At 39.2% G+C, this 27,678-nt stretch overlaps 1 protein-coding gene and 1 long non-coding RNA gene across 3 annotated transcripts in view; one reads left to right on the forward strand and one right to left on the reverse strand.

The window, feature by feature from the left end:
- LOC144026774 (uncharacterized) overlaps nucleotides 1-4,662 on the forward strand; it is a 29,809-nt gene extending 25,147 nt beyond the window's left edge. Inside the window, exon 5 of the long non-coding RNA XR_013285296.1 lies at nucleotides 3,606-4,662. This is a non-coding gene — a long non-coding RNA (uncharacterized LOC144026774). The remainder of the gene's footprint in view (nucleotides 1-3,605) is intronic.
- LOC144026773 (uncharacterized protein C1orf21 homolog) lies at nucleotides 1-26,911 on the reverse strand. Of its 2 annotated transcripts, none has more exons than XM_077533761.1 (6): nucleotides 26,703-26,911; nucleotides 9,893-10,025; nucleotides 4,755-4,840; nucleotides 2,915-2,979; nucleotides 1,417-1,477; nucleotides 1-787 (listed from the first exon to the last, which is right to left on the reverse strand). In XM_077533761.1, the coding sequence occupies exons 2-6, from the start codon at nucleotides 9,981-9,983 to the stop codon at nucleotides 737-739; spliced, it is 354 nt and encodes a 117-aa protein (XP_077389887.1). In that variant the 5' UTR covers nucleotides 9,984-10,025; nucleotides 26,703-26,911; the 3' UTR covers nucleotides 1-736. The 2 variants fall into 2 exon arrangements, with proteins under 2 accessions (XP_077389887.1, XP_077389888.1); XM_077533762.1 differs by lacking the exon at nucleotides 26,703-26,911 and adding an exon at nucleotides 15,448-15,564.
- Between the last annotated feature and the right edge of the window lie 767 nt (nucleotides 26,912-27,678).

Consider the following 27,678-nt stretch of genomic DNA (forward strand, 5'->3'; position numbering starts at 1 on the left):
TTACGAGCTTTGCTGTTTTTATTTTAATAGAAAAAAACCCCATATACAAATAATATAACAAGGAAGTCTGCGGTAAACAAAACAACAGAAAAGTACTCGGGTCTGCATCTCCGCGGCAACCACGCATTCTCATCATCCTCCCCATCCTCATCCTCATCCTCATCCTCATCTTCATCTTCCATTTTCAGTTGGTTGTTGCTACACTGCCTGAATGTTTGTTTGATTGTTTGTTTGTATACTCGAAAAAAAAAATAAAATAGAAATTGACTTGAATGTCTGCTGGTGAACTTAAAGTGTGTTCATGTATTTTGAGGGAGGATGAGACATTAATCTGTTCCATGTTGATAATTTACAAGTGTTCAAGAAAAAAAAAAAAAAAAAATCGGGGGGGGGGGAGAAAGGGTAGCGTTGTCTTATTAAAATATCCCAAAAATCTTCCCGTCCGACTTGTCCACCAATAAAGTCCAGCGTGACGTCCCGTAATTCTTCGCCACCTCATTTGGGAATGTTAGTCCCCCCCGTTCTCGGGGTCCCGGGTGGGAAGGGAGGGAAAAAAAAAAAAAAAAAAAACGTCTTTTTTTGTCCCACCTTTGTCATACTTACTTACAATCCTGCACATGCGCTGGTAAAAATACTGATTCAACTCTCGCACGACACGTCGTATGCACGCTCACACAACTGTGAGGGTCTCAGTTGGTTTGAGGAGTGGGTGGGGGTAGTGGGCGGGGCCTCTGTGCTATGTCCCCTCTTCCTCTTCTTCCTCCCCTTCTGAGCAGTAGTCTCGCCCCTGGTAAATAAAACACAAAGTTTTTTCATTTAATGTGTCATTACTGTTTTTTTTGTTTTTCACAGCCACCTAGCTTAGCCGTTCTCTCCTCTAGCTTAATGCTAATGCTAAATAGCATCTACGTTTCAGTGATACAACCCTTCAAGCAACGGACTGCGTGCAAACCGTGCAGCAACTCATAAACAAACGTGGACGTACTCACAGGCACATATTCTTTCTCCTCTGCGAAGAGCGACTAGTATCAGTGCCGTACTGATGAGCTGCGAGGAGTTGAGATGCCTCAATGAACAGTATATTTCTGCTGTTTGTCTTAAGCTGCCCCCTGGTGGCCAAGGCTGGCACACCAAAAACACAATAGCCATTCTCTTGATGCAATGTGATAAAAACTGTAATTATTTTTTAATTCCATGTAATTACTATGTTATTACTGTATGTTTTTAATCAAGTAATATTTTTCCCAGTTATAAGTTTTTTGGGGCTACGACTGGAATGGATAAACGGCATTTCCACCATTAAACAGAGACATGGACATTCATCAGCAGAGGCCACCACCCGCCCGTCAGTTTCGAGATGAAACAAACAAACAAACGAACGCACCCCTCCCCTGCCCTGCCCTGCCCTCCCCTCACCTTCTCAATCTTCTCATCCAGCATCCGGAAGAATTCCTGCTGGCTCTCTGACGTGTGAATGCTGGGCGAACAGAGAGGAAGTTGGAGGATGAGGACGAAGAGGAGGAGGAGGAGGAGGCAGCAACAAATACATCATGAGAATTTTCCATTGCAACCCCCCCCGCCCGCTTCCCTTCTATGCACACACGCAATTCCTCGGTACAGTGTGAGAACAGCTCGGCCCGGAAGGAATTTAAACGTCTGTCTAGTAAAAATATCAGCTTAGTCTTCAGTTAGCGGGCGTGACATTTGCTACACTAGATGCGACTAGATGTCAGCTCGTCATAGCAAGACAGAATTTCTTTTTAAACAGCCCCTAAAAGAAAAGATGACTCAGCATTTTTATGCCCTTTTCCATGATGTTGTGTAGAAAAGTAAAAAAATAAAATAAAAAAAAGATTTAGCATTAGCAAATAACCAAATGTGCAGGTGAGGCGCAGGTCTTATGGTCGCCATCCTCACGCTCCACATGAAAATATCTGTGACGTTGAGTGCGTGTGGCTTTAAAAAGGTGGGGGCTGACCTGGTGAGTGACGTGGGAGTCGGCTGGCTAAGCTTGAGCCAGTCTGTGTCAATCCTAACGAGGGGCGCCGTTGACGTCAATTGCCGTGTTGCTGTTTAAGTCATTCGAACCCAAAAACATGTAAATACGTTTTTTGGTACTTTGTCCTTCGCTCCCAAAAACGTATTTATACGTTTTTTGATTTTTTTTTGTATTTATTTCTTTATTATTTTTTTTAATGTAAGAGCAAACAAGGCTTTGAGGCTTAGATGCATTTTCTGACATGAAGAGGTGGCTTAAAGCAATGGTAGTTATTACAAAAATGGCCATCAGGTGGCAGCAGAGTGTAAGAGATGTGCCAGGGTCATGTTGCAACAAGCTCTTTTTGCTGGTGTTTTCACCAGGAATGTGAATAATGATGAAACTTAGCTATATTCTAATGCTAATTGCTGCAAAACGGAAACAGATACAAATATACTTTTTTTTCCTGATGAAAGAAGAGACTCTAATCTTTCTTTTGGTAGGTTCCATGTTTTTATAGCACTAGAACAACATTCTGTGGACCTTGCAAAATCAGTCAAAATCCAGCCGGGAGTGAAGGGGTTTGCGCCAGTGAAAATGGCTGGGAGTGAATGAGTTAATCTCAACGGCTCGGATGCAAAAAGGGGGAACCAAAGTCGACCAGCGTGTTTTATTTTATCATTTTTTCCCCTCCACGTCGCTGTTCTATATACAGTAAATGGTGCCGATGCGAAAAGGGCATGCAAAGTCACGCCAGCTTTTTTTTTTGTTTTTTTGTTTCACCATTTTTGCTCTACTATAGAAGTCGAAACCGACATTTTGCTGCCAGAACTAAAGTCAACTTGCATTTGTGCCATTTTATTTTCATTAATTTCCTACTTAATCACGTTAGCAGCTACTCAAATCTTGACAAAAGAAAACTTTTTGCCCACTTACTTTGATTTAATGTTTGCCGCCGCCTCTTTCTGAAGCTTGCCCCTTTGCGGCGCGTTACTCCTCTCCTGAAACACACACATTATGACAACTAGGAGCTTTTAAAGTTGATTAAAAAGCAAACTATGGATTCAAGCACTCAATCGGTGTGGAGAAGAGATGATCGTCGAACATCACTTTGAGGAAATGGACAGGAGACTCTCGCTCACATAAAGGTTCAGCATGCTTGCTTCAAGCTGCTTCGTCGTCCTAATTTGAAATTTCTTAAAAACTGGCACATAAAACCAAAGAGAATCACACATTCAAATTCACCAAACCATGTTATTCTATCTAATAAACGTCTACTAGCTTAATGCTAACATATGCTAACAGAAACCTTTCCATTTTTTTTTTTTTAATGGAAGATCTTGACGAAAGCGTGTCCGACATGGACCAGAGGATAAGCGCTTCACGTTAATACCGAGCGTCAGCGCGCTGATATACAACAGCGGCTGCTTCTGTTGGAGCGAGATTTACGACTTACATTAGTTCATGTTTATAGCCGAGCGGGACGGGAGGCAGACCTACCTGATTGGCTACCACACGCACACTCCTCAACTTTGGAATTTGAGCGCTATCATCGCGCTTCATTTTTAGCTGTCGTATCGTTTTTTTTTTTGTTTTTTTATAAACGTTTTTGTTTTATATTATACAGGCGAGTTCACATTGTGGCGCAAGAGGCGGAGAAGGTCCCCTACTAAGCTCCACAAGAGAATATATGGCCTGTGAGTATCTTTGTACGCTCTGTTTACATGCGTTGTTGCAATGTTAACAGCAACGCTAATTTTTGTTATCTCATTCACTGCCATTGACGGAAAAAGACGTCAAATGATGTCATTTTTGCCTGGCTGCAGCGAATGTGTTATATTATCTCTTTTACTGCCACACGTTATCAAAAAAAAAAAAAAAAGCCCCACAGTGCCAGCCGTTTTCCGAGCATTTTAACTCATCTTTCAAGGAAAACAGAATATTGTGTGCTTTTACTACACGTACAATGTGGGTGCCAAATGAAAGATCGCATTCTATTCTTTTATTAGGAAAAAAAAAAAAATGTTTCTACCTTATACCGTTCTTTAGTAACCACCATTTGAAATCAGGTAATTTGAGTGAAGATAAACAAGCTTTTTTGTCAAAAGATATATTTTCTCCACAACAGTGACTTTGACACGAATATTTTTTTTTGTTTAGTGACGTTCTATGAATTACGTTTAATGTGACAAAGGCTTTGATCATTCACGACATCCTTGAAAACGTTCCATTTCATCAGATTTGATTTGAATTCCATACAACGGCAACCCATTGAAAAGAGAATACAATGCTGCCATCTGCTGGCCATAGTTAGTGGCTGTTTTTGATTCCACAACCCATTGAAAGGCAGCGCTGCACTTAAGACGTTGCACTTCCCATTGGTTTAAAAAAAACAAACAAACAAAAAAAAAACCCGTAGTTGACGTCATTTAACATTTATGGCGGCATACATCATGATTTTATTAATTGTTGTTAAACGTTTTCGGCCGTCAAAGAGTTAAAAATAAACTAACGGACTTTTGCGTGAACATTTTGATGTTAAATATACAATGCTTAATTCTCTTTTGCTTTATGGGTCTGTTGGTTTTATGGGAAACTTCAACTGGGACAAATAAAATTGCTATACCTCATTTTGAGAACTAACTTAATGTTATCAATAAATTAACTAGCAAATGGGAGATAAAATCATACTAATATAAATATATAGTGGGCAAGTGTACCTTATAAATGATCTGGGAAAAAAAAAAGCAAATTCAACAAGAGTGTCGTTTCTCACCAAGTTCTCCTGGTTGCGTGCATTGATGCGGTTTTCCTCCCCTCTCATGTACTTCACCTCCTCCACTCCCTTCATCTTGTATTCATCTGGGAGAAAAAGAGAAAAGAAGCATGATTGGAAAAAAGGTAGAGAAGAAACAAGGCGGCATATAAAGACGTTTTCATCCATCATTTTATGCTCCTCGACATCTTGTGAATGGACAGAAAAATCAACATTTCAAAATACTGTACTGCACTTTCTTTCCATATGGACCAAAACCTATTATTAGATTTTGAGGTCCTGAGCAGACAGTATTCTAAATGATTAAGTTCCCCCTGCTATACTGCAGTTCATAATTCTTTTCTCTGCTATTTTTACAACTTTGATTTTTTTTTTTACGGCATTTCTTTTAAAAGAGATTTCTGCAGGGCTAATACAACTGTGATGCCCTCACATGTGGGAAAGGAGAGCCACGGTCACCAAAGCACTTTTCAGCAGGTTACTGAATGCCAGGAAAACAGTAAAACTCACACAGGAGGGTCAAACAATTTTTTTAAAATTTTGTCATACATTTATGCACACGTTTATATTATTGTACACTTTGTATTTTTATTATTCATATAACATTATTGCAAATAACTTTCATTTTGAAAATTTGTTTTGCTCGCACAATGCTCACACGCAAACATTTTGCTTTTGTTTTTAATTCACTTACACATAATTTTTTAAATTACTAATTATAAATGTATGTATATAAAAATTACACTGGTCAACAAATTTTTACTTTTTTTTTTTTTTTTTTTAGATCAGAGATGCAAGTAAACTTGTCTCGACATTTTTTTGTGCCGATTCCAAATATGCCCTCTTTTTTATTGTAACACCTCAGGTTTTCATCAGCATCACAACAATATTAGAATATGCAATAATATAGTAATATAATTCATAATATTTATGAATTAAGGGTAAGTTTGAGCAACAGATGGATTTTTTTTTTCTGAAAACATCACAGCTATAAATTACAACATACTGTAAAATTCGGTATTGCGCAAGCTTTTATAGGTTGAAAATAAAATCTCAAAAACTATGTGCTCGAAAAAAGTAAATTAAATTAACATAAAAAATAAGAAAAAAAAGACATCTGATTAATATTTGCTGTTTCAAGTCAAAATGTTCACACTTGGCTTCTTTAATAATATGAATTTAATTAATAACTGAAATAATTTATTTATTTTTATACATGATGTTAATGTATCAATAATCTTGTTTGACACCAAAATATGATACAAAAAACATTGTCCTGAATAACAATACGTGCAGTACATCACGATGTTCCAAACGTCCGCTGGAAGACATCTGGATCTCTTCAACACTTTTTAATGGCGGAGCAGATGAAAGTGAACGTGTCCCTGAACAGCTTTTGACACTGCCGATGAGCTCAGTGGCGGCGAGTGTGTAAAAAAAAAATGAAAAAATAAAATAAAAAATAAATCATAAATAATACGACACCTGACGAGCACACTTGGGCAATATAGACGCCGCTTGGAGCTTCTTCTCACAGAAAGCGATTCACCCGTCACGTAGATTGTGGACGTTGAGCCGCCGGTCGCCGTGGTTACCGTGCCCCGCATCGCTCAACTGTCCGTCAACGGTCATCGCGTTATCGCTCTGTTAATGTCGCGCTGACACAATCGAATGACATTTTTTTTGTTTAGAACAGAAATGAAGAATAAATGTGTGATAGTGTGAGATCGTGAACCCCGACCCCTCCCTCCCTCCCACTGCATTTGACCCCTCCCGGATGTGATGCGCACTCACTCCACTGTATCATTTTCACACGATGCCTTTTAACCCCCGCCGGCTATCAGCGCCGTTTATCCGTCCCATCTGTGCAACTCTGCACCCAGCCGATTGCTTTGCTCCGCCCAAGGAAAGGGGCGGGGGGGGGGGGGGGGTGTCATGGTGACGACGGATTGGCGTGTGCTCCATGTCATGCTTGTCCATCACCTTGCGTGTGTGCGTCATCGCCGCGGCAACCTCAGATGATGGTGGAGCAATTAAAGTGGAAAGCTGGCCCCAGATTAAAAGATAGAAAGAAAAAAAGAAGAGAAAGGATGAGGAGGGGTGGGGGGTGGGGGTGGTTGTTCTTTGCTGCTGTTTGCGCGAGGAATGTAAACCAGTGGGAGCGAGGAGTCTCGTGTCTCAGCATGCCGAAACACACGTACGCAGCCCGCCCGCCGGCCGCACACACCAGGGCGTGATAACAAACACTCCGCAGGCCTCGGCCGACGTGCAACAGTTTGCGGCGATGGCGGCGGGGAATTCAAAGCCGTTCGCATTTGAAACCGAAGATAATCCCCGTAAAATGTCATGTTTAATATTCCGCAGCCTGAGGAGGATGCGGATGAGTAGGTAGGGTGAAGTAAGGGCCGCCGCACACCGCGAGATGCTTCAGAATCAGACGAGGATCCGACCGACCATGGCAAAAAAAAAAGATGAAGACCCCTATTTTCCCGCACAGCACAAGTCTAGCGTCATTATTTGAGCCGTTGTGGGAGTGAACTCAACTTCTGTCCAACTGACCTTACCGTAAACCACACCCGCATAACCTCGTAAACCAATCAGGACGCAGACACGTGCACATTTTGCTGCGGACAAACAAAAGCAATCCCGCTCACCAATCACACCAATCGATCACAGCTCACCTGTTTTCTAGGTTTGGTCATGTGACATTCACATGCTGAGCTGTGATTGGTTACGTGACCCCTTGTGATGTCATTTTCAGTCGACAGCAAGTTGCAAAAATGTGTTTTTAAAAGGTACTAATTGGATATGAAAAATAATGAAAATATGAAATTTATTATAGGCAAAAAATTTATGTTTTGACTGCCAAAAATGGCTAAATCAGTCAAGTATCCCATTAACTTTTTAGCTACGAGCAAGCTTCAGATATGCTCTCGCTAGGGTTGGGTAATATGACAAAAAAAAATAAAAATAATTAAAAAATAAAAATAAAAATAAAATAAATAAGCAAATAAATAAATAATAAAATAAAGAAATTAAGTCATTCTGGGCGATTGCGATTTTAATTTAATAAACCCAAAAAACATTTATTTAAATGTTTCATTAATTCCAAAATAATTCCTGTGCAAAATGTTCAGAAAACAATAATATATCCTGATTCGAAATCGGTTTTAGCATAAATTTAGCATTCAATTGTTTGTGCTGAAATGTCACAATCAAGTAGATGGTAGCTATAAAATTACAACTCACAAAAACATTTGGATGGAAGTGAACATCAGAACAGCAGCTTTTAATAATCCGGAAGACAAGACTCGATTTCACGATAAGATTTGGCAAATTTTCAACAACTTGATTTTTAAAATGACGATGTATCAAATTAATTCAGATTTCCCAGCCCTAGCTTGTGCCCAAGTGTAGTTTTGTTTTTTTGTTTAGAGTAATGAATGCACTGTAATGCCCAGGCATGTGGGCAAGGAGAGCCAACGTCATCAATGCACGTTCCGCCATTTAAGCTTGCTCACAGAGCAAATTCCACTCACAAGTCAAAGTACCGCTGTATAATCAATACATTTGAATGTGAACAAAACTTCCTCTCTCAAGCTGCTCGTGTGCCAAAATGGCTGACATCAGAAGAGACGACGGACCTCCGGACCAGTCGGGCGGACACGTCGCCTCGACGCGCCGTAGCGGATAAACGACACCGTGTCGTCGGGAGTGATGCCGTTTTTCAAGTGCTGTTTGTGTCACGGGGCTCAGCCTTTTTCCGGTTATTGTGCGAGAGTGAGAGAGGGAGGAGGAGGAGGAGGAGGAGGAGGAGGAGGAGGAGGAAGGGGTCGTTAGCGGTTTAGTGACCACAAGCTGACAGCATCAGACAATATCTGGGACACAAACGCGTTTAGAGAGAGAGAGCAAGGCCTGACTGGCAATCTGTTGACGGGCCAGTTGTAATAAACGCACAAATACAGTGAATACACTCACACATCTAAGAGTTATCCATGTTTGATTTACGATTGTCAGTCTCGGCAGTGGATCGATAATATGGCGGCGCCCACGTCTGCTGCTTCAGCTCACAACAGGTTTTGCCAAACTAGGCCCAAACAACACATCATCAAATCAGCAAATTTTCTGTTGTAACGGATTCTCGTGCTGACCCTGGGATCTCTCTGCACTTTCTGTTTTTTTTTTGTTTTTTTTAAATTTATCAAATTAAACTTGATTTATATAGCACCTTTCATACATTCAAATGCAACTCAAAGTTCTGAATAATTAAAACATCCACAAAACAATAAAAAGAAAAAGCCCCCACATACCCACACGCAAACCACAACACGGCGGGGCACAGAAGAACCCTGTGAGGAAAGGCACCCAGGAGGAGTTCATCCACAGGAATGCCATCCCAGAGACTTCGTTTAGTACTAAAATAAGTAAAATGCAACATTTGAAATATTTAGAAAATTTGGCAAATCTGTATTTATTGTAGACAAGAAAAGGGAGCTATTGTTTTAAGTTTTTGTTCAACTTTTTAACACTGGGAGGTCCCTGAAATTTTTGTTAGAATTTTAAAACAAAGATGTCTATTCACTAAGATAAAAAAAAAAAAAAAAAAAAAAAAAAAAAAAAAACTCTTTTTGCAAATCTTAACAGTCATTTTTATAGTAATTTAACATTTTCTCTTTTAGTGAAAATGAATATTGGCTGCAAATTTCAGTTACTACTGAAACTACGCCCTGAAAACAAAAAAAAACCCCATCGGGCTATCAATCTCCATTGAAAACGAGTCCCATTCCATCACACATCTCACAACCATCAGGGGCGCATTTGCGCACGAAATCTGCGGATTAACCGGCGCCAAAGCACTCAATTAACATCTGCTCGGTAACCTCATCGGCCAGCGTGTCACAAGACTCCTCTCCCCAAAAAACAACAGACTTGACACTTATGGGCATCGAGGGCCAGAGGATTAGGAGCTATGATCACGAGAGTATATTGACAGGCCAGTGGGTCAATGCCGAGGGATTAAGGACAGGAAACGGAGTTGGCAAGAATTGAGTCACGAGCACGTGCGTGAGAGAATGAGATCGAATGTGAAAGTGAGAGTGGAAGCGTGACGGATCGAGTGAACGCGTGCAGCGACTGACCAGCGAAGAGGTCCCCATTGCTGTAGGCCTTGCCGCGGGCCTCGTCTTCGTTGGGCACGGCCGACACCTGCTTGGCCGAGGTGCAGCCCATGGCCTCCTCACGCTGGGAACGCTCTCCTCATCGCACTCTCACCTGCCCAACAAATCGCAACAAAAAAAAAAGAAGAAGACATTTTTCATCTCACAGTTTGCTGTATGCTCTAGCATAAAAAAAAACCCCCAAAACAAAACGTATAAATACGTTTTTGGGACACTTAGAACATTAAAAAAAAAAAAAAAAACATATTTACACGTTATTGGAAGAATATTGTGTTCTATTGCTATAAAAGCATGGAACCTACCAAAAGAAAGATTAAAGTCTCTTCTTTCATCAGGAAAAAAAAAAAAGTATGTTTCTATCTGTTTCCGTTTTGCAGCAATTAGCATTAGAAGAGAGCTAAGTTTTATCAGTTTTCACAAATCCATTCAAAATTGTAAGTAATTGAGCTTTTTTTCTACATGGCCCTGGTTGATTTCCATTGCTCTGCTGCCACCTGCTGGCCGTTTGTGTAATAACTACCATTTCTGCCACCGTTCTTTGCAGTTGAGAGGCTGCATCAAAGCCTTCTGTATGCTCTAGCATAAAAAAAAACAAAAAATAAACCGTATAAATACGTCTTTGGGACACTTAAAACATTAAAAAAAAAAGTATTTACACGTTATTGGGAGCAAATGAATTAAAAAGGCGAGGGTGTAGTCCAATTTTTTGCAGTTCTAGCACCCTCTGGTGGTTACTTTATTAATGCTTTTACCCTAATTTTAATTAGGAATGTTTTGGCCACTTTGGCGGTTATCACACCCATAAATCAAGTCAACATAAGATGTGGATAAAGTCTGGTAAATCCCTACTGATGGCCAAGTTTCGAAATGCACAAAGCATCAAAGCCTTCTGTATGCTCTAGCATAAAAAAAAAAAACCCAAAACAAAACGTATAAATACGTTTTTGGGACACTTAGAACATTAAAAAAAACAAAAACATATTTACACGTTATTGGAAGCAAATAAGTTAAGCTTCATCAGTGTCTTTTTTTTTTTTTAAGAATTTATTTTTTTGTCACACCAAGGTTATTATAGTTTTAGAATATTTATTACCGCTAACTGCTAACTGCGACGGGACACGCTGAGAAGGAAAACCAAAGTATCAAAAAGAACTCGCAGAGTTTGAAGTGAACACAAGAACAGTGCGAGTTGTGTGTGTGTATGTGTGTGTGTGTGTGTGTGTGTGTGTGTGTGTGTGTGTGTGTGTGTGTTCGAGGCAGGCAACCACCCGCCATTTGTGTGGATACGACTACGACAGGCAGCGGCAGGTGTGTGCAGGGTGTGGCCATGGGATCTTTGTATTCGGGTACAATAGGGCGCTAAAAGCAGAGTCACCTGGCATGTTGTTGTGTTGCTTCAGCTGATTCAAACCAGCCGCACAATCACCGGTGTACTTGCTCAACATTCAAGAGACACGTACTAACACTAGGACCTAAATAAGCCTTGTAGTAGTATTAGTAGAAGTTAGGTAGGTAGTACTGCAATTAACACAAACACTAGATAAAACTACTTATGTAGTCATCCACGCAAAGTTGTAAATCCAAAGCTTCTTTTTACGCAACTCCTAAACTAACCCCAATTTAACCCCTCAAAAATACATTTCTATATACAAAACTTGATCTGTATTTGTACCAAAATTACCCTTCACAAAACTGTGGAAGAATCTCGGTTTGCGCTAAGCTTGTGCACAAGAAAGCACTTGAGACTTATCAGCTTGTCGCAGGCCTTCCTGGTACAAGCAGGGTTAATCCTAGCACTATATGGAGGACCAAAACTGACAAAATTCCAAAATAAATAAATGGCTAAATAAATCAATAAATGACTAAAAGTGAAAATAAAAATAGATATAAAAAAATATATAATCCGATATAGTTTTATATTATATATTTATATTTTTTTATTTAATTTAATTTGTTTTGTTATATTTGTTTTTATTTTCACTTTTCGGAATTTATTATTTAGCCATTTATCCATCCGACCATTTTCTTAGCCGCTTCTCCTCACAAGGGTCGCATGGGTGCTGGAGCCTATCCCAGCTGGTACACCCTGAACTGTTTTTTTTTTACAGTGTAAGGAATAAAAAGTACAGATGTTTATAAATATAGGATGAGAAGGTTAAAAAAAAAAAAGGCATCCTTGAAAAACTTGAAAAAAAAAAAAAGTACTGTAAAAGTATTTGCACTTGTTTACTTCCCACCACTGTCATTAAGTGCCTCATAAAGCAAGAGTGCAAAAGTCCACCCAGTTAAAGAGTACAGAGAATCTCATTGGAAAACCGCCTTCACAAAAGCAGGCCGCTTCACAAGGTTGATTGAGGCAGCGCACGATTGAAGGCCTCTCATTTGCAGCGTATTGAAACATCAATTTGTGAGTAGCGGCGCGCTAAAAATAGAGCGGCGGCGGCCCCGGAGCTTTTGTTGTGAGCGCCGGATAATGCTAGGCTGCGCGAATCTGCAAGGCAGGCCGCTCTAATTCCGGGTGATGCGTGGGGAGGAGCAACAGGCGAGTGGGAGAAGACTCAAAAATGTCTCAAGTTACTGTGGCCCGAATCAAGCCAAGTCAAGTGTCCTAAATTTCAAGCAAGCCGAGTCCAGACATGACTTGGGTTAAGCATGAGAGTTTCCATAAGGTCTGTTAGTTACTAAGTCGTCTTAAGTAACTCATTCACTCGCCGCCATTTTCACAGAAGCAATCCCGTTCGCTCCCGGCTGTTTTACTGAATTTTGACTGATTTTGCAGAATATTGTGTCCAATTGCTCTAAAAGCAAAAGAAAGATTAAAGTCTCTTCTTTCATCAGGAAAAAAAAAAAAGTATGTTTCTATCTGTTTCCGTTTTGCAGCAATTAGCATTAGAAGAGAGCTAAGTTTCATCAGTTTTCTTAAATCTATTTAAAATTGTAAGTAATTTAGCTTTTTTTCTGCATGGCCCTGGTTGATCTCCTTTGCTCTGCTGCCACCTGCTGACCGTTTGTGTAATAACTACCATTTCTGCAACCGTCCTTTGCAGTTGAGAGGCTGCATCAAAGCCTTCTGTATGCTCTAGCATAAAAAAACAAACAAACGTATAAATACGTCTTTGGGACACTTAAAACATGAAAAAGAAAACGCATTTACACGTTATTGGGACCAAATTAGTTAAATGCGTAAATGTGCATGTTAGCTATGACGTTAATGTAGCTTACCTGTCTTTGTGTGTTTTACAGTGACTGATGAATAAAGTTAGATCTAAAAATAACTTCTTCCAAAACCCAAAGCAAATGTCACAAAAAACAAAAACATAATTTCAAATGTAACCCGGACGGATATGTCAAGTTATATAATTCAAGTCAAGAAGAATCGCATGCAAACCAAGCAAGTAGTAACTTATCAAGTACTAAAATTGGCGACTTCACACTTGAGTCATGTACGCCGAGTCTCATAAGTTTATAAATAAAAATCACGAGCGGCAGTCATCAAAAATCTCTGCACACTCACTCAACGCAGGATTTTGTTTGCAAACACCTCGAGAGCTTTCAAACTAGATGTTATTCCAGAATAGTGCACACTATTCATCCTCATGGTGTGACTCTTGTCCTTGGAGCTCATATGGTCATTTACCAAAAAGCCATTAATGGGAAAAAAATAAAAAATAACACCACATAAGGAAAAAAGCTTAAAAAGTATGGGGACACCTAGTCATTACAACTACAGGAATCTAAAGTGTAGGAAAATATGCAGCTTCCACTTTTCTGGGAAGAACTTCTGCAAGACGGAGTGCGTCTGAGAACATTTTTGTCCCAAAATTGGAGAGATTATATGGGCCTTGCTTTGGGGATCTTCTCCAAACTGTTCCCGCAAAGTAGAACAGATAGAATTGTTCAAAATGTCTTTGTAAGTTAATTCAGAATGGGTATACAAGGAAGTCGCGTTTATTGCAAGGGGATATGTTCCAGGTCCAGTGTTGGAAAGCTAAAGTATCTCGTTTGTTGTCTGATATGTTATGCGGGTAATGAAACGCACTCGAATCTTCGCAGTACAAAAAGAGCACCGAAGAAGAGAGCAGTAAGACGGCGTAGCCATGTGCGTTGCTATCTCAGCTAGCATAAAGTGCTGATGTAAACTCTTTTTCTTCTCATGAAAAAAAAAAAAAAAAAAAAAAGTTGTTCATGCCTATGTTGTTCATGCCAGACATGCAAACCAAACTAAACCAAACCAGTCAAACCGAACCATTTGGGTTGTTTTCAAAAGCTGTCTCGCACTCATTCACTCGCCGCCATTTTCGCTGAAGCAACCCCCTTCGCTCCCGGCTGTTTTACTGGATTTTGACTGCTTTTGCAATGCCCACAGAATATTGTGTTCTATTATTGCTATAAAAACATCAAACCTACCAAAAGAAAGATTAGCATCTCTTCTTTCATCAGGAAAAAAAAAAAAGTATGTTTCTATCTGTTTCTGTTTTTTGCAGGAATTAACATTAGAATTTAGCTAAGTTTCATCACAAAAATGTTTAAAACAGTGGGGGGAAAAAAAAAAAAGAGTTTTTTGCAACATGGACCTGGTTGATCTCTTATACTTTGCTGCCACCTGCTGGCCGTTTTTGTAATAACTACCATTGCTTCAAGCGTTTTCTTCAGTTCAGAGGCTGCATCAAAGCCTTTTGTATGCTCTAGCATTAAAAAAATGAAAAAGTATAAAAACGTCTTTGGGAACAAATGAGTTAATGTATGATGCAACAGATTTGGAGAAGAAACATATTTCCAATCCATGCTCTTATTTAAAATATATATATTTTTTTAATACTGTATATATTTCCAGGGTGTACCCCACCTACTGCCCATAGCCAGCTGAGATAGGCCCCAGCACCCCACACGACCCTTGTGAGGAATAAGTGGTCAAGAAAATAGATGGATGGATACATTTCTCATAAGTCTGTCTACTCCACTTAAGTTGGGTTTTCATATTTTCAACGGTCATTAAGACATAAAGTAACATAAAATGACACTGAATGATTTGTAGAGAATGCGTTACTTCTTCTGCTAGCCTAAAAAAAAATGGCAGAAATCCAGAAAAATCACAAACATTCATAACATATTTTTTCCTAATTGCCATCTTCAGTTAAATTAGTATATTTTGTTTGTTAGTTCACATTTCTAAGCTACGACAACACACAAAAACCATGCGCAAGTCATGCTAGCAACGTCAGTATGCTTGCAGCGCTAATGTTAGCTTAGCATTGGTGGCCGTGCTATTTTAGCTTAAGCTAAATATGTGTTCTCTATGACGATATGTCACAACTACGCACTTTCATAAATCGCATGCGATTATGAACGGCCATGTTTGACGCACGCCCGATCCGTACTTCTAACTTACTGTGAGTACAGACTGCGAGTACTATTTTGCCACCTCAGTCTGTATCACACGAGCTGCTCTAACATAATCCCATTTTAACGTTAAATGCAACTCCCTATAATCATACTCGGCAGCGTGGAAGCCTTACTCATTAGTCATGATGTCATCAAGCAGGTTGCCAGACCGGGAGCCATCGAGCGAGCCTTAAAACAACAACAACAAAAACACGCCCTGGGCCAAAACGTCATTCTTACAACAAGGCAGCGAACCAAACCCTCGGGCTTGCCCGCCTCGTCCTGCCTACGTGGAGTTTGGGTGGTGACCGAGTGCGGCTGGTGTGAACAGGCCTCCCTTTTTTATAGACAGTTTGTAGACGGAGGAACTAGAGAGGGAGAGAGAGCGGGCACGCTTGCATCAGGAGGTAAACAAGAAGCAGCGTACGAGCCGCAAGGTTCCGCAGACGCCAGAGGCAGGCGGCCACCGAGCCTGAAAAACGGGCTGGGCCCAAGCGAACAAGAAGAGGAACACGAGCAGGAAGCGTGCAGGGCGAAGGTCCCCCATTTTTAACACTTCAACATTCCGGCAACTCCTGGATGGAGAAGTGACGCCTTTTCACACTTTCACATCGGCTTTTTTTGGGGGGGGGGGTTATAAGCACTCAAATGTTATGATTTATTTTTGTTTTTTAATTACAATGTGAACCCTTGCTTCAGTATATTGCAGGTCAATATTTACGCCACCGCTATTTTGCGGATATTTACGAACGTAATCGTTTTTAGGGATTCTTGCAGTATACAGTAAAACTGCCTCTATCGCAGATTCTGAGTTTGCAGCCCTGCTATTTTGCGGATTTTTATTTTGCATAGTTTATAACTATTTTATTCTTTATTTTGCGTGTAATTTCACTCTTGGCCACTAGATGGTGGCACACTATTTAGTTTGACAGAGAGTAAATTACAACGAAAACAGGAAGTACTTTGAGCTCAGTCTATTTTTGCTGATGTTTATGTAATCGTTCACGTCCTTCTTAATCCTGCTTTTTATGCCAACAGAAAGTGACGGCTGTATTAAAAATGTACATTTGATGTATTTTGTGAGATGATCAATAAAAATGTGTTTGTTATTGTCAACACATTGCTGTCACACTGCTCGTACAATATTTGTATCTAACTTTTTATCTTGCTCTCTCTTCTTGTGTTTACATGTTTTTGTATTGTTTTTTTTTAAGTGTTGTGAAAGAATAAAAGACCTTAAAAATGTATTTTTAAATTTCTTCAAAACGATGTTATATAAAAGTCTCCCATTTTTGGAAAAATATTTTTATCAGATTTTTTCTATATCATAAATTTTCATTTATATTACAACTTTCAACGTAAATTTAGGACTTATGGAAATTTTAAAATCGAAAACTTCACAATAAAACATAAAATTAATTCTCTTTTGACATATTTTGATTTCATTCCTGTATTCAATTGCTTGATTTTTAAAGTAGTTTTTCTTCCGAGGACAGACTCATAGAAACATAGGAAAAGAATGTTCACTTTTCATTATCTCAGCACAATGTGAGAGGAATACGCCACGACGCTGCAGGCTCGCAGCGGCTGATTGTGTTGCGCAACAGCAACAAGGCGCTCAATTCATGGCGACGATGCCTCCGTCACAACAACCGTGTGCATGACAAATCATTTTCACGCCAGACATTGTGACCTGGCCCCGCTTTGGGGGAAAAACAAAAACAAAAACAAAAAAAAACAGCCTCGTCACAAACTGCATTTATTTGTGTCATCTCCCTCCACTGTGACGGTGCACAAACAAGCCATAGGAATGAAAGCGAGACAGCCAAATTGAATCCATCCAAAAAGCCTGACAGCAAATTGTGAGATCTCTTATATAGACACGCTTTGACATGACATAATACTGAAAGAAATGTAAACAAAAATATATAACCGATGGATGCATTGAAAGCATTGCAACACGTTCGGATTTAAATCCCAAAAAATGTCAATATCAGCAACCACGAGCACTTTTTGACATTAGGAAGTGGAAATGGCAGAAACCAAAGTGACTTTTTAATCAGTGGTGGGAGTACTGTAAGTCACGAAACACTTTGTGCAAGTTATATAAAAGCGTCTCAAGTCTTAACCTTCAGATTTCAAGCAAGTCCCACGTTACTGTGGCAAGCAAGTCATCAAGTTGCGCGCACACGAAATTTCAAACAAGTTGTGTCAAGTCATTACTTGCATTAAAGCAAGTCATAAGTAAGGCCTTACTGATTTTCTTTTTTTTTTTTTTGAGGATGATGCCGATTCTGACATTTGGCAGAATAAAATTCTGATACAGTAACCGATTACAGACAATTCAATTAGCCGGGCACGAGTGCAAATAGTCTTAGTGTAATGCTATATGTACAGAAAGTAGTAGTGATAAGAGAATTATGTCGTAATATGAGAATAAAATCTTAATATCAGCGTCCCGCGTCTCAATCACAATTTGAGATGCGAGTAAACTGAGTTACTAACAGGAACAAATTAAACCTGTACGTCAAGCTAGCAGAGTGAAAAAGTGGCTAAGTGGCGCACCCCAGGGAATGCATCTAGAGCCCCTTGCGTTTGCTTTGTAAGTGAATCTACCCCCATTTTTGATAACTACTCATAGCTCCAAACTTAAATCGGTATGTATGTACCCACTTTAAAGTGATCCAGATGTGGACGTCTTGTCTGTCTGGCTTGGGTCTTTTTTTGTGCCCCTTTACACAACTGGCTGGTCACGTAATCGTTACCTTTGACCTTTAGCGTGGGACTAATCAGACGTCATCCAACTCTTAATGCTATCACGTCACGAAAGCGCAGTACAACGGCAAGCGACTGCGCTATACGTAATCTGGAGCAGTTCACAATCAATATTTATCAACAGTAAATGACACGCAAAAACAATTTCATGAGCGACCTTTTACAACGGCCTACCAAAGTCCGTGTACCGTAAACCGTCTATTTAAGCTCAAGTGGGTTTTTAAGGGGCCTGTAAGTGAAAACACGGGCGTGCTGCCAGTCAGGAGCGCGCGTGTGTAACAACTTGACAATCTTCTGCAGCACATGCCACAGCTATGCAACAAGTCCCATGCTGTCAATCACCGTGCCGTTTTTTCATGCTGGAAAACAGAGGAGCTCCTGTGTAAGCGAAGCCCCGCCCCCTCCCTGGCCCGCCAAATCTTCGAGCCCTCGTCGCGCCTGCTTACAATAACGAGACGACGACACAAGGAGCTGCAGAGTAAGCGTTACCAAATCTGGTATTAAAAAAAAAAAAAAAAAAAAAGTACTTGGAGTTGATAGTACAGATACTTGTGAGAAAAAAAAAAAAAAAAAGATTCTGCCAAAAGTTGATGTACTGATGATATTATTTTATGTTTAAAAAAGAAGAACAAAATCTATTTATTATACAGGGAGTCCTCGAGTCACGTCGAAGTTCCGTTCCCGAATTTCAACTTAAGTCGATTTTGCCCATTAAAGTCGATATTTACAGAAAAATAATTTGCATTAAAAAAAAAAAAAGAAAAAGTCAAAAATACATTAAAATATAAAGAAAAATAAGATGCTGTCCTTACAATTACTGCTGAGAAGTGGATGGAAAAGAAAGGGGGGGGTGGGGGTGATGTTACGTTTGACTTCTCACACTATGAAATAACAAAAATAAAATCCAGAAAGGCCTGTAAATGGTTTTTTTTTTTTTTTTTTTAATAGCATTCATTCGCCGTTCACTCCAAGAACCGACACGCAAAACAAAGACGTACTGTTGACTAGGGGTGTGAATTGCCTAGTACCTGACGATTCGATCCGTATCACGATTCATAGGTCACGATTCGATTCGATACCGATTAATCCCGATACGAATTTACAAGTCGATTGTTGCATTATTTTTTACTCAAATTTATAAAATACCATTCAGTTACATTATACAGTACATGTACACTGTAAGATTTGTATGAAGATGTATTATTATCTTATAACTGTGAGCCACTGTATGCAACAAACAGGTTTAACATTTTGCATGTTTGAACAGCATTGAAATAAAATATTAACGCTAAATGTTCCATTAATATAACATTCTTCCATGCTTAAGGTGTGAAAGTTAGACGTTTTGTTGAATATTTTTCCATCAAAAATGGATGTTAAAAAAATCGATTCGGCTGCCTATTGAATCGATTCGAGAATTGCGTGCTGTAGTATCGCGATATATTGCCGAATCGATTTTTTTTAACACCCCTACTGTTGACACTATTACATATACATAACTTTGAGTATCATGTGCCTAAACTTATCCGTCTTTCACTCGTGTTTTTAAAACGGTTCCCGTCGTTTAGCTAGTTAACATTGTGAACTGGCTAACAACAAAAATGCTAAATTAGCTAATGATACATTAGCTTTAGCTTTCCCTTGGTAGATAAATTGTTTGATACAAAGTAACAGGCCTGTTTGTTTGGAGTAGAAAGTACAGATTTTTCAATGTCAATTGTCGTTAGAAAAACAGATTCTCAAGCAAAGTACATATACCTGACAAATCTACTCAGGATTCGTTACTTCCCCACTGCTGGGCTTTACTGTCGGGCTTGTGTGTGTTGGCGAGCTCCCCACAAGCTTGTCAGGCTGATGGAGGTCTTAAAGTGGGACCAGAGAAGCGCTGCAGCATTTTGCTGCCTGGCTTGAGTAAATATTATGGCGAGAGAGAGAGCGACCGCTTTGCTACCAGTGTGCATTCAGCTAGCTACTATGTGTCAGTCTTTTTGTTTTTTGACATTCTGGATATTGGGATGAAGTAACACGCTCCACTCATGTGTTATTTGTGCCTTTAAGGGGCATGGCCTAGTGAGTGTGGGTTGTTAATTCACTGCTAGCATCTTATTCATGCTAGTTGCCAGTGTTGTCATTTTGGATGTGTAAGCATGGACGCTCACTTACTATTATATTGTGATTATTTTTTATTTATTTTTTTGCTTAAAGTATTATGACTAAAAGTCAGCGTTTTATAAGAGTAAAGTCAAAATAATATTACGACGATTGGCAAAATTGTTGTCATAGTAGAATTCCATCCTAAAAAGTAGGACAATTCTCTAATTGTTACGACTTTATACTTGAAAATATTCTTGTAACGTTATGTTTTCGCCACAAAAACAGTTGACTTCCGGGGACAACTTATTAAAAATTTCAGTTCACGTTATAAGAGCTGCTGTTGACCCTGTGAACTGTCTGCACTTTGTTTTTGTTTGAACTTAAAAATCAGTGAAAAATCTTAACATTTCAGATATTTGAGAATTTTTGGAAAACCTTATTTACTGGAGAAAACAATTGCGAGGTTTTTACTTGTTTAAGTTTTGTATTTAACTTTTCAATTTATGCTATGAGCATTTGATAACTTCCTGTTAGCGTTAGGGTAGCAATGTTTTAAAAACAAAGCAAGTCTTGTTTTAAATTAATCGTGGATGTAATTCTGAACGTTGTGTCTTTAATTTTACAGTTAACTCCAAGTGCCATTAAACATCTTAAAGGACTTCTTGTTAGCGCTTGGCTAGCGATGTCTCAAAAACAAAGCATGTTTTGTATTTAAATATACAGTAGATGTAATTCTTAACATTGTGTATTTAGTTTTACAGTTACCGCCAAGTGCGGCCTCATTAAACAACTTAAAGAATGCTTTGGGACAACAGAATAACACACTTGCTAGTTGCTAATGCTACGCAAGCAAAATGCTGCATTCAGGGTACTTTCACAGTGCCGGAAACTTCGGTTTTCTTCGATAACGTTTTAAAGGGGAAAATAGTCATCCATTTGGCCCAATTGGACGATTGTTTTGGCCCATGTTTGAAGGCTATCCATTTGAATTGCAACTACCGCAGCAACTCAAAAAAAAAAAAAAAAAAAAGCAGCCAACCATTAATATTCATTGAAAATGATCTCATCTGAAGGAAATTAATCAATCCTGGGACTTTAATTGGCAAGCGCCGCCGCCGTGGGGAAGGTTCACGTCTCAACACGGCGATGTTATTATTTTCGACACAAGTTAATACTGAGTCATATTCATCAAAAGTTGCTCAGGTGGTAAAAAGCAGTCAGGTTGCAAACAATTTTCATGCTTCGAGCGCGGCAACGATGGATGGAATCATGATGAAAGCCATGAAACTTTCCATGGAAATGAGCAGAAATGAACGGAAATTTACCGGAAACCGTTCGGGAATGTACCTGACATTTTGCATCCCTTTGCAAACTTGATGACCGGCGCGTATCCGGCCACAAAGCTATACAAGATTTTTGGAAGTCAGAAGACTGTGAAAAGGTCATGTGTGGTTTAGATAGTGTACAAAGAATTTACATTTTGTGGCCTGGAAGTGTCTGCGCGGTTGATGTACGATGGTGCCGGAAATGCCTCTAGGTAAAAATGTTTTTGTCAACCATTTTTTTGTGATTTTCTTAGCTGACTTTTTTCCCACTCCAGCCCTAACGTTAACATTAAAATAGAAGATGTTGACTAAATTTTTTTTTATAGTTTATTTCAACACTTAAATTTAGTGTTTAAATGGAAAATATTTAATTCCAGTTTTACAGTAAATTTCACTGGAGTCTGGAAGTGCCAATGTGGAGTAAACATTTTTAAACTGGCGAGTACGTTCGAACGTACTTACTCGATCGTACTAAATGCTATAAACAAAGCCTATTTTCCCACAATGCCACGGGCTATTACTTGCTCAGACGTGGGTGAAAACAAAACACGTTTTTTTTCAAAACACGTTTTTTTTTAAAGCATTTGACACACATTATACCAACACGTTTGAAAATTTTAAAAAATTGTACTCGTAACTTTTATGATTTCTTAACTCATTTGCTCCCAAAAACGTATAAATATGTTCTATTTTAAATATTACCATGCTCCCACAGATGCATTTATATGTTTGTTTGTTTTTTATGCTAGAGCATACAGAAGGCTTTGATGCAGCCTCTGAACTGAAGAGAACGCTTGAAGCAATGGTACTAGTGATTACAAAAAACGGCCAGCGGGTGGCAGCAGAGTATAAGAGATCAACCAGGGCCATGTTGCAACAACCTCTTTTCCCCACCGTTTTAAACAGATTTGTGAATAATGATGAAACTTAACTATATTCTAATGCTAATTCCTGCCAAACGGAAACAGATAGAAACATACTTTTTTTTTCTTAATGAAAGAAGAGACTAGGGATAGACCGATTATCGGCCGGGCCGATTATCGGTGCCGATATTTGGCAGTTTGACAAATATCGGTATCGGCCTTTTGACCAATCTGAAAGCCAATAAAGCGGGTATTTTGAACACATTCTGACAATTTGTTCACCTTCTGCAAAAATCTTTTGAAACTTTTTATGAATCCTGATGAAAACCCCAAATTTGCTACGTTTGCGTTCATTTTTTTGCACAGTGAAATACAGGAACTTTTCATTTATGGATCTATTTCAATTTCCACTTTATAAATAAGGATGCTGACACTGGGAATTCCCTACATGTTTTATTTTTAAGAATTAAAAAAGTAAAAAAAAAAAAAAAAAAGAAATGTTGAAACTCCCTGCAATTTTTTTTAAATATAATTTTTAAACAAAGTTGCCAATATCGTTTAAAATTGAAAAGAAAAAGTACTTTTTAATTTTTACACTAATATTTTCTCTTCTACAGCAAATAAATATCGGCTTGAAATATCGGTTATCGTTCTCCTTGACTACTAATAATCGGTATCAGTATCGGCCTTGAAAAAGCCATATCGGTCTATCACTAGAAGAGACTCTAATCTTTGTTTTGGTAGGTTGTATGGTTTTATAGCAATAGAACACAATATTCTGTGGGCCTCGCAAAACTAGCCAAAATCCAGTGAAACAGCCGGGAGCGAAGGGGGTTGCTTCAACTGAAAATGGCTGCCAGTGAATGAGTTAATTTGTCTGCAGTGCATAATTTAGGTTCAAAATTTTTCCCACAATGCAACAGGGTATGGATTTGGGGAAAATATGCTATGTTTGTAGCATTTAGCCGACAAGTATGTTCGAACGTATTTGCGAGTATGTTTGAAGGTACTTTAATCAAGCAAACGAGTCTTCTACTTTTTTGTGAAAATGACATACCTGAACTGGGAATCATTGTATCGCAAAGGTAAGCACGTCGTAAACTCAGCTTTGTGGACTTTTGAACGCGCACTGTAAACACATCCACGTGACGCGAACGGACTGCCGCAACAAAAACGTGCGAGCGCCTTGATTAGCATTTAGCAACGCCGGGAAGACGTCGATGCAGTTGAAAGCGGCTTTTTTATTGTTGTGTTTCTGTGCCGGCGAGGCCATCCGAAGGGCAGAGAAGACACACAAGCCCGCGGGATCGCGTTACGCTGACTTCAGGGGGTTTGCCTTCAGACCACCTTGTTGTCACACCTGATTGCTCCGGTGGGCCCGGGCACAGTCACGGACCACGCCAGACAGGCTAACTCTGGATTGTGACATCATTCATTTTAGCAGATAACTCGGGGCTGTCAAATGGATTTGTTTTGACAGTGGAACGTCGATTTAACCGACTTGGAATCAACGGAGCCCGGATTTAACTTATGTACAGAAAATAGTGTCTACCCCAAAACTAGGGCCCGACTGATAAGGATTTTTTTGTGGCCGATGTAGATTCTGATATTTGGAAGGACAAATTTCTGATAAGCAATACAATCTGATAAGTCCCGATTAATTAAAAAAAATATATACTTTATAATATGCCCTGCGATTGGCTGGCAACTCGTTCAGAGTGTCCCCCGCCTACTGCCCATAGCCAGCTGAGATGGGCTCCAGCACCCCCTGCGACCCTTGTGAGGAGCAAGCGGTTCAGAAAATTGATGGATGGATGGATGGATATACTGTATAATAATTAATACAGCTTTTTTTTTTTGCTCCTTTAATGCTTACAACAATAAATATATCAACAACAGGCAGATCATTTGACTGTTTTTCAATACTTTGTTCTTGTTTAATTTATTAATAGAGAGACAAAAAAAAAATCGGAAAACTGATGATTTTTTTTGCTGATTTTATTTGGGGGGGGGAGGCTGTTTTGAATGTCATTGTCTTTTTCTTATTTTCTTATGTGTTAAAAGAAGGCAAAAATCAGTTTAATTTTTTGTGGCACCAAATACTCTGCATATTTTAATTCTTCAAAAAAAATATTCATTCAATTATTATTCCACAGCCACAAAAATAAATAAATAAATAAATAAATAATCAATCAGCCAATTTTTTTCCAGCAAAAAAAAATAAAAATAAAATAAAATAATAATAATAATAATAATCATCATAATAATATTTCGCTGATCCCCCCGGTAAAACAAAATAATAATAATAATGACAAAAATAATAATAATAATAATAATAATAAGAATCTTTCGCTGATTTTTTTCGAGTAAAAAAAAAAAAAAAAAAAAAACACAAAAAAAATGCCCCATTTTTTGGCTGATTGTTTTTCTGAGAAAAAAAAAATCTGCCAGTGCCGATTTTTACAATTTCAATAATATCTACTATCGGCTAATCATATCAGTCTGCGGATTAATCATCTGTGGCTTCGCTACAATGATGAAACAATTTTTCAAGCACTGCATTTGTACTTTATTTGAGTACAGTCAGTCGTACCTTGAGATACGAGTGGCCCAGCTTTAGGTGTTTTTTTTTCTGCTTTGGCTTACATGCAAAAATGTACACACCTTGTATGATGTGGGCAAACTCAAATCAACTCCCTCCTCAATAAGCGGCACTCTGGCAGATAGTGTAATAATGTAGTCACTGTTTGTTTACTAATTCATAAGTAAAATAATTACCCGGAAGTACATATGACGTCATGTTGAAAAGGTCTACAATAACAATGAAATCCAAGGGCAACTGGTGATTATGCACGTCTTGATCGTCACTCAGATGAAAATGAATTTGACACGATAGCCAAAAGGTGGCAGGTGGGTCAAGCAGACAGAAGGGAAGATACGAGGAGGAGACCGGCGCGCACGATCGCTCACCGTAGAGCGAGAGAGCGAGGCGGACGGACGGGATAAATCAGCAGGCAAATTTACAGACGAGGGCACAAGACGCCACCCTGGGCGCGCCAACCCGATTTAGCGTCAGGCGGGGTGAGCGCCGCAGCCACCGAGCGGATGTTGTCATCTGCTGTTGGGATATCTCGGCAGCACGCCGCATGTTTAAATACATCAGCAGCAGCCTGATGTCAGCTGTTTCTCACGTGCAACTAGCAGGGTAGTAATCAAGTACAAAACAATACTTTGTTACTGTAGGTAAGTATCTTTTTCAGGAATCTGTTGATTCCCTACGTTTACCCAAAGATTGGAGAATAGGGCTGAATGTATTTTTTAACAAACGCAAACGATACATAAATGGGTTGGTCTCATAGGTTACGTTTACGCCAAATACATTTATTTATGTACTTCAACTAGAGTTGTTAACTTACATAACACTTGACGACAACCTCGCCAAATTCTACCAAAGTGAGGTGTAAACATAAGTCAGTAAATCATAAATCAGATTACAACAATCATGCAAACAAATCTGTGGCTTTATCACGTCAACTGTTCATGTAACAATAAGTAAACATGGATGCGTAGAACTTATTCTACACACTACATAAATAAATAAAATACATATATTAGAGCTGCAGCGATTACTTGACAAATTATTATTAAATTAATGGATAAGTATTTTTGATCATCATTTCAAGACCTAGATTATACTCTGGTTTCGTTGACAGCTTGTAAACGTAATCTACATCGCCAAATTGCAGTCAGTGAATTGGACATTCGGACAACCAATAGCCTCTCAGATGACAATCGCGCCATGTTTTTGTGGTTCAATTAAAAAAATAATAATACAGTGCAATTAACTGAAGGCGGAGCATCAAAACCTAATATAGGTTGCGCAGTTTTCCTTAGAGATGGTCGCCAATTTTCCCACTGTGGTCCACTACATAAACCGAGTAGGCAGCTTCGTCACAGAACGAATTTAAAAACTTTGTGGTGACATTTTTCTGCTGTGAGATTTTCCTTATGTCCTTGTTAAATAAATATGCCTGAGTGTTTTTGCTCCATAAAGCCTCTTCTAGCGCAGCACTTTCATTTCCACTGAACCGCAGGCAAGCACCGTGGCTTCCTTCCATCTGTTGAGTGCTTGTCGGCGGCTAAGGGGGCCTCGCGAGGCGGGGAGAGACTGGAGGGTGGAGGGGGTGTCGACAACAAACGAAAGCGGTTCCAGTGCTCCGCGGTGGAGCCCCGGGGAACTACACGAACCAGACACCCCCCGGCGTGGGGGACGAAACAACAACAAAAAGCGACAAGGAAGGAAGCGCATGGAGGGAAACAAAAAGTACTTACGAGGCAAGAGGCGCCGGTTCCGCTCGGTCCAGGCTACGGAGGGGAGGTGAAGCCGCTCGGTCTTCTTCCGGGCTCGGCGGTGGGTCGGGCGGGGATGTGACTGCTGCGAGCCTCCGAGGACTGAAGGCGAAGTGTGCGGCTTGCGTCATTCCACCAGGATGCCGCTATTGAGTGAGGGCGCCAACGCAGCCATCTTGCCGCGGAGCAAAGCCACCAATCACGGCGGGAGACGTGACGGTGACCAACCCTCTTACAAGTAACCGAGTACAAATACTTCGTTACTCTATCAAACTACAGTACTGTACTGTTTTTTTTTTGTTGTTGTTTTTTTTTTACCGTTTTTTTTTTTTTAAATTGTTTGTCCAATGTTTTTAAATGTTTTTATTTATTGATTTATTGGGGAGGAGCTTGTATTTTTTCTGACGACCTTTTATCATTACACCCTTTAATTGAAAGCAAAAAGCGTAAAAGGAAAGTAAAAGTAATTTATTTGATTTATTTTAGAAATTCCAAGTACTTGAGTATTTTGGATAACATTCTTTCTACATTCCAAAACTGCGATGGTTGGAGAAAAGTACAACTTACTCTACTTTAGTGCATTTTTTTTTATATACTGTATTTGTATTTTGACTTTTAACTCTTCTCCATTAGAAAAAACCCGCAGGGGTCGAAAGTAACCAAGTACAAATATTTAATTGATGAAACTGTGTACAAATTAGGGGTGTTAAAAAAAAAAAAAATCGATTCGGCGATATATCGCGATACCACATCGCGCGATTCTCGAATCGATTCAATTAAAAAAAAAATCGATTTTTTTTTTTTTTTTTTTTTTTTTTTTTTTTTTTTTTTTTTTTTAGGATTCACACCTTGAGCATGGAAGAATGTTATATGAACGGCACATTAAGCCTTAATATTTTTATTTTAATGCTGTTCAAATGTGAAACAGATTGCAAACTGTTTGTGTACAGTGGCTCAC

The sequence above is a fragment of the Festucalex cinctus genome, chromosome 10 (genome assembly GCF_051991245.1).
Source record: "Festucalex cinctus isolate MCC-2025b chromosome 10, RoL_Fcin_1.0, whole genome shotgun sequence".
NCBI lineage: Eukaryota > Metazoa > Chordata > Actinopteri > Syngnathiformes > Syngnathidae > Festucalex > Festucalex cinctus.